At 38.5% G+C, this 7,819-nt stretch overlaps 1 protein-coding gene across 3 annotated transcripts in view; it reads right to left on the bottom strand.

Moving 5' to 3' along the window:
- Positions 1 to 2,524: 2,524 nt before the first annotated feature.
- The window catches only part of CalpA (calpain A), a 31,151-nt gene continuing 25,856 nt past the window's right edge, over positions 2,525 to 7,819 (bottom strand). For 2 of the 3 annotated variants that reach the window (XM_022854644.1, XM_022854632.2), the window contains 6 exons: positions 7,581 to 7,770; positions 6,212 to 6,247; positions 5,107 to 5,234; positions 4,810 to 5,002; positions 3,985 to 4,043; positions 2,525 to 3,707 (listed from right to left, as the gene is read on the bottom strand). In XM_022854644.1, coding sequence (XP_022710379.1) covers positions 3,681 to 3,707; positions 3,985 to 4,043; positions 4,810 to 5,002; positions 5,107 to 5,234; positions 6,212 to 6,247; positions 7,581 to 7,770 — 633 coding nt within the window. In that variant the 3' untranslated portion in view covers positions 2,525 to 3,680. The remainder of the gene's footprint in view (positions 3,708 to 3,984; positions 4,044 to 4,809; positions 5,003 to 5,106; positions 5,235 to 6,211; positions 6,248 to 7,580; positions 7,771 to 7,819) is intronic. The other variant, XM_022854638.2, reaches the window with a different exon arrangement.

Below are 7,819 nucleotides of genomic sequence, written 5' to 3'. Positions count from 1 at the left end.
TTACTTTCGTGTAGCAGATGCATTTTTCTGCGATGACTACATTATATTAACGCATAGAAGTTTAGTGTTCTTTATTTTTTCCGCTTTTTTGTTTTATTCGCTAGCCCGTTGTCGGGCGCACGCTTCGTTTCGTGGAAACATAGCCAACGAAAGTAAAATTTACTTGGATTGTTACTCAAGATACTAGCAGAACTAAATTACTATTTTTTTTTATAGTGGTACTTTCTCTGGCAGAAAACATCTATTAAATCATATGAACCGATAACTGTTGTATAGGTAGAAGTATAACCGATTCCGACTGTTAACTTCGAGACTCTGCACAATTTGTTAATCACTGATCTTTTAAATATATTAGCTATGACACAATAGCCAACAATGTTGTGAATGACCAGCACTTGTGCCTGTGCTTAGCTCTGTAGACTTTCTTGCAGTTCCTTGAAATGTGTGTTAAATCAAATTACACTGAGACCTCTCCAACCGCCGTACGAGCTTATTGATCTACTAAGAGGCCGCTCTAATATACGCTTCGTTGTCATCCATGGAATTTCATCCTAAATACAGGACGTGCGATGACCTAATTTCATCTCTTTTGCCTTCAGAATCCATGGTTTCAGCTTGCTTCCTTGGAATAATTTGAAACTGCCGAAAAAACTGTCTATTTTCTATTCTAAACGAACTGCAGGTGACCAATGAAGATGTGTGTATCTTCTCAGGTATCTTGCATTGTTTAGAATCGACGGCAGATTAGCGGGAGGCCAAACCTTAATGATGGACTGATGGCTGGGGGAAATTTTTAGCCTAACTTCATGATAGTTTACTTCATATCGATGTCGAAATAATATCGACAATTGCCATGATGCAACCGCTGATTCATTGGTTTTAATACAATTGATGATCAATTATAAAACGTTGACATTGAGTTGCTTACCGATTAGACGCGGGCATTATCTTTACCTGAATTTTGAACGTACCACACTCTTTAAAACCGGTTAAATGGAAAGGCCGTTCGCTATTTTGTCGCAAACACCGTAATCGTCTTCTTCAAATCGCTAAAAGCACTCGTATGGAACAGTAATCAATGAAGTCGACAATGTTTGAAAGAAATCTCTTGTGTCTACCGACTGATGGCTAAGCGATGGCAAACGTGATGTCTGCTGTCGCGTTTTTGTCGAACGCTAAAGACAATGTTGTGACGACATGGGAAATCAGAACAGCTGCCTCTGAACACCACCAGGAAGGAGTGGTTAAACGACAGATAGAGATATAGTAGAATGTGGTCTAGTAATGCCAGCGACTATCTACCCACCTGCATGCATCTTCTATCTACAGTGAACCGGTAATATGCGATATTTGTGCACAGACACAATGGTGGCGTCGGACACAGGATCTCGGCATCCACATTTATCTTACAAAACATCATTGTAACTTGCTTTAGTTAGGCTGCTCAGCAGCTCGACTAGCTATATTTGACTTATTTTAATATTTAGATATCGGGTCAGGCAGTTTGAAATGGCAGACGAAATAAATTGAAAAAGCGTCAAATCTATGGATGTTTAAGATCAACGAACATTGACACATCTAACACCAGAGCTATTTGAAAAGCCACGTCCGAGACAAAATATTCCCTGAGACACTAAAAACGAACAGGAAAACGAGACCGTATCGGAACTATTATAGGATCGTTTCAAAGCGAGCTTTGCGAGATAAACAAACAATAGCATGATGACAATTTTATCGATTACGGCATTAGCGATGCGAGGTCGAGCTCGAATTTAAATTTACGTAACTAGCAACTGAAACAGATCGATAAAGTTACTTCACCATGATAATAGCGTAACACATTAAGCAAATAGATTAACTTAATTAATATAACAAATCTGAGACGAAACACAATGCAACACACATTCGTTAGTATTTAAACACGATAATAACATAGGTGTAGTAGTAGTATGTCAGAATTATAAACACATTCCAACATGAAAAGGGGCAAACTGGCTCAAAGAACAAAATCCTAGAGGGGCGAGTCATCGGACTAGTGACGTCAATTATGGGACACAAAGCGAAATTCAGCTAATTACAATTCCGATACATAGAACTATTGAACTCAATCTTCTACAGAGTAGATCCGATTGCATCGGCAAAGTAAAGGAAGAGATTATTTTGATATATTATTTTCATTCATAGCCAGCTAAACCATTTCGAGATGTTTCGCTCATTATAATTATAATGAACCTCACACAAAAACCAATACTATGGATAAGTGATAGAGTCTTCGAAGTTCACTCATTAAACATAGAAACACGAAGTTCAGACCGCCAGACCCTTCGTGAAACAACCAGCCCCAATTTGGCTACAATTTCAGCTAAGTGACACACGTATAGAGGCCTTTCTTTGACCATGCAAGCAATCTGAATGTTTGATAGTTAGAGCTTAGTTGAGTGGTGGTCACCCTACAAAAACGAGCCCTAAGGGGCTTTGTTAGCGTTCCTTGTTGACGAACCCTATAAATAAACATACGTACTGATAAACACATCGATGTTGTTTGTTCTTTTTTTTTATTGTTATTTTTCTGCAAATATATGCTGACAACAAATAGATTTGTTCTAGCTGAACGCTTGCCTTTAGCTTTTATATATATATATATATGTATTGGCAATACAGCAGATATATTATACGTTACGCTGATAATGATTATCTCGATAGCAGCGTTAGTTGCTACATATTTAAATCGGCATACTTTAGGCACATAGTTTAGCATTGTCGATCTCTCACACCAAGCGTTTACCGTGTTGCTCAAGACAAGTAGTCGTTTTCACAGGCCAAAAAGAAAATGATATTTATGGGAATGGAAGATAGTCAGTATATAAGACGCGTTTAAGAAGCACCTCGTGATTTGCTTGCAAAATATCGCTCAGGCTGTTTTCATTATCTTCTCAGTAGTAGTTTTAAGCTAATAATCAGTTGCTGCGGTTATCTGAATTAAGCCCTATCAGAATTTTTTATAAATCCAGTGGACTCGCGTGTCCAATGACAACTAAGGTCGCGCTTTTCGACACATTTGGTTGAAGGCTGTCTAGCTTGAAACTTCTCGGAATACTGGCTTTTCGTATAAAGAAAAATGGCGTAGGAATAAATAGGTGAAAAGGAATACAATTCATTAATATTTAATATACTAAGGTTTTAGGAAAAAAGAATCGTCGGTCGTATCGAAAAGAAGATTCTACTTTCAATTAAGTCGCTGCTAAAAAAAAAAACGTTTGAAAACCAATGTTAGCGGCAATGGTGCCGGGCTGTTTTGTTACCAGGTGGCCAATCAGACCCTTGGTAAAGTATAAATCTGACGCTAGGGGCACCATTCAAAGTACACTGCATTCAAATGCTTCCATGTTCCAATATTAAATTAGGTCTGCTGATTGGGAATACCAGAGGCTCACAACCAATGTCGTCGGAACAGTGTTGCCTAGTTTCTCTCCCTCTAGAAACAGCGCATACAGTTGTCTATAGGAAATAGTAGTCTTCACGAGCAGATTTAATAAAAGCGCAGTGGTAAATATTGGATTCGAGCTGAAGAAATCTAGTAAATCCGATTTATTGGCGATATTTATATGTTCTCTTATAATATCCTCTGTAGATTTGTTTCGATGAAGAATGAAAAAGATCCACGGCCCGGAGCTCACGATTCAGCAATACATCGTTCTTTGCAGCCACTGAAATTAGTATATGATGGGTAATTGTCAAACTACTATTTAATTTATTATTTAATCGATAACGTATGCTGCTAATGCGGACGAGATCGTTTGAAGGCTCCGCTACAACTGATGCACCTATTTCTCAGAGTCTCATCAACGACACACACTGCTCAGATGTTCCATCTCGCTAAGCTTTTACCAATTATCACATGCTCAAAAACAACTAAATTCTCTTAATTTAGTATTGAAAAAAAAAAAAAAAGAGCTGTTGTAGACTGGTACGGAAAGAGCTTACATCGTCAATGGTGAATACCGCCGAACCCATTCGGCGAACGTCTTTCTCTCTGAAGATTTCTGTAGCAGAAAATAAAAGAAAGAAATAAACCGTAACGATTATGTTTCATAGTGCAAAAACTACACTGTAATAAAACAGTATTAGAATAAATCCATAGCAGGCTTACGGTATTAGCCCTTCACACACCAGAACACTATGGAAGTGATCCAGACGAAGAATTAGAATATCGCATTAGAAGCTCTTCGTACTATTAGCAATAAGCAGAAACGACGGATAGACGTTTTTTTTCAAAAGTACTGTTAACCGATCTTCACCCGTGTAAGAGGATTCTGTAACTTCGGATACAATCTCCGTTAACGAAAAGCTCTATTTCTTAGGGCACGTACCGCTCGAACCTTGGTTCCTCCTAAAAGCTTGGGAGCCATTCTGCCATGATCGCCGAAAATTTGCTTTATAGTGATACGCAACTCCGTGCTCTAGCCATGTACTATCCTATAGTCGTATCACAACTTGGCCAAATTCTAACTTAAACACTTAACAAGCTAAATAACCAAAAGAAGTTGCCTCTCGAATCATTTTTTTTTTTTAATCCTTAAGACAGAGACTTTTACGTTCGGGAGCTATTTTCAAGCGCAGCAAGAATTATCGTGGTAGATGAACTTGTTTTAAATTTACTAGATTCAGTAGCGCGTACAAAGCTCACGGTGATGTAAAGATTCTTACGATGTGTGACAAGCTAAAATTAAATAGTACAGCAGTGTTGTAGTAGCATAATGTTACATAATATTCTTAATTAATATTTTTGAAGGCTCCTAGTGTGTATACCGATCATGCAGCGTAACTTGACGGCGCATCCGATGAAATCGTCGAAGTTGATAAAGCCATCGTGTCCATAACGTAGTACAAGGAACGAGAGAATATGGTTGTTGATCGTATAGCCGGCTGAATGAAGTGCTTGTCGGAGCTCCATGGTGTCGAGAGCACCATCCTCGTCCGTATCATACAGCTTAAATGTATTCTAATAGTAATCGAAAAACCGATCGTTAATGTAGACAAATTAATCCGTCTTTCGGATAGCAGTTTAGTCCTATCAACTAGACAAAAAAAACAACGATAACTCACCCTCCATGTGCGGATCATGATCCATAGGGCGCGAAAATCTTCAAGTCCGAGTTTCCCTGAATGGTTAGAATCCATCAGCGATATCATACTGCGGCACACATCCAGCGAGAACTTATTGCCTTGAAGCTCTGCAAATCGTCATTAAGGATAAATACTTCTTACATGCCAACGCTATTCCAGTACATACAACAACATGCAACTTACACGAGTAGCTTGGTGGCAGTGTGTCATTTCAGGACATAATCTACCGCTATAACCTTATATGGTCTATGATTTGTTCCAGCAGCAGTTAGTAAATACATCACATGCAGTAACTGTTCAATAAACAATCAGCTACGAAGTAATGACGATCTCAATTCAAACCATACTTGGATATTGGAGGGGAGAAAGAAGAAGGTCGGCTTTATCTTATATCACAGGATGTTTTAAATATAATTTGGTCAGCTAGGTTGGCAGGGGCAAAATGACGCTAAAAACAGTGGTAGAGTATGCGACTTACAGGTTCTTGCAAGCTGCAGTGACTTTGCCCTTTAAAGATGGCGGAAAATGTAATGTCTCAAAAGATCAGCAGCATATTAGTGGCATCGATAATGGTCAAACGAGTAACTATAGGCTTCATTCGTAGTTTAACATAAGAATTTGGGAGTATTTCTCGTTTTGAAAAAGAGTATCGATGTTCGCACACAAAGATAAGACTGGCGTTAAAGGCAGATCTTTCAGTGGCTGAAATAGAAGCTAAGGCCCATTCCAGGGTACGTTTTCCAGGACCGTTTCAACACTCAAAGCTTCGACACTAAAGAAATGACATGCTCAGATATTACTTGATACAGGGCGCGCCAATCCTTAGATTATGCTATGGTAATCAATGCAGCCAACTACAGTAGTTTCTTATTAAACAGAGCCGGAAACAGCCTTAGTGCGTGTAATGGTAGAAACAATGACTAGTCGGTGCTAATCTACGGGTCGTTCGTGAGCTCAGCGTGAATAAGTATAGTTAATTGCTGAAGTTATTACTATAAACAAGCGTCTCTGGCGGCTATAAAGATTCATTGAAATAAGCTAACTCTCAGTATCACTAGTTCTCATGTAATGATGTTCTTATTACCGCTGAATGGTCCGGCCTCGTCTCGATTGGGGAAATCTGAAATAGCCAAGCATCATCAGGTTTGAAGGTAGGTATCATGCGGAAAAGAAACGATGAAATCGAACAAACAGATTCCCTTTCATTACATTTTATGTCGTTTTTAGACTGTTCTTTAGATAGTAATGCTGTTTATTCATAGTAAATAATATTCAAACGCGCAAGGTACGTGTGTGTACGCGTTCTCAACGTACGTTCCGTCGTTCTTTTTCGATAGGCATTGCCATATGTTATACACTCTAATTATACTCTGAACTTAGAGATTAGGCGATAGCTCCATGTTAAGGCTATAATACTGAAATGATCCAGCAGGGTCTTTTTTCAACGTTCTACAATTACAGGCTTCAGACATTAGTTAGCCCTTCACGTTTCGCCTAAAAACAGGCGCATCAAACTGCAGTATAAGGGTGCTCGATCTATGTAACATGTACCTTCAAGTAAGTAAGTTGTAGACGATTAAATTTTTGATAACTACTAGCATAATAATATAGTATTTAACCTAATATTTTTCTTATATGCGACTAACATGAGTAATTTGATTTATAATCGTGACCACTATAAGCTGCTTATTATAACCTCTTAAACAGAAAAATTATATTTTTTATCTCAGTCGTCGTTTTGCCTCCAAAAGCTATTTTCAATACAACACGCATATAAGCACATATTTTGTGAGGTTTCCAGATCCTCCAATTTGAACTTATTCAACAGTTCATAACACAGATGACATCAATGAAGCCCTAGCCATGTCCGCTTCATACAAACCAGCATTGTCGCCAGCATAACTCGACTTCGAATCTGCTAAACATATATTTGATTCTGTCTACAAACAATGTATATGTTGGGTGAGATACTGTTACGGAGACCTTCACTCTCACTTGGCTAAAAAGAGTAGACGGACGCGCGCACTTGTAAGAATCAAGAAATTTAATTAATTTTACGTTAATGCTAAGCTCAATCTACATTAATATTATGTATGTATGATAATAACAAAATAGGCCAACGCAAGAACTAATAATCATATGAAAGCGATTGCAAAAAAAAAAGTTATGTCCTTGCGTTTAACCCCTACTGGCGAGTACTCTATATACTTTTCCTATTGGACGATAAGAGTTTATAGCGAAAAAAACTCAATGTAGGTTGTGGCATTAACGATAATCTTTTGAGAAGCGCCTCAATCTGAAATTTACTCGAACGCCACATAAATAAGATAAATGTCGCATTCTAGGGGTATGATAAATCGAGTAGAAGAACCACTAAGTACCGTGACAATACGAATTAAGCTATAAGGAAAATGCTATCCTATACGGAGAATGACTCATTGTTGTTGGCAGACCTTTTTGAAAGACGACGGTGAGGATCTTCTGCAGTTCGTAGCAGTTAACCTCGAGGTCGTCTCCTGCTATCTTGGCAAACAGTGCCTGCAAGTGGCGCGCCTTTTCCGAGTCCGGATCTTCTTCTGGTGCTGCTACTTCCGGTTCAGGAGCGCTAATCGCAGGCTTGCTATCGTGCTCCGTCAATGTGTTCTACAACCGACAGAAAAGAACAACATGTCCGTATTGTTTTTGTTTTTTA

The sequence above is a fragment of the Varroa jacobsoni genome, unplaced genomic scaffold (assembly GCF_002532875.2).
Source record: "Varroa jacobsoni isolate VJ856 unplaced genomic scaffold, vjacob_1.0 scaffold_193, whole genome shotgun sequence".
Classification (NCBI taxonomy): domain Eukaryota; kingdom Metazoa; phylum Arthropoda; class Arachnida; order Mesostigmata; family Varroidae; genus Varroa; species Varroa jacobsoni.
Note: the sequence above shows the minus strand (reverse complement) of the source record. Positions and strands in the feature narration are given on the sequence as shown.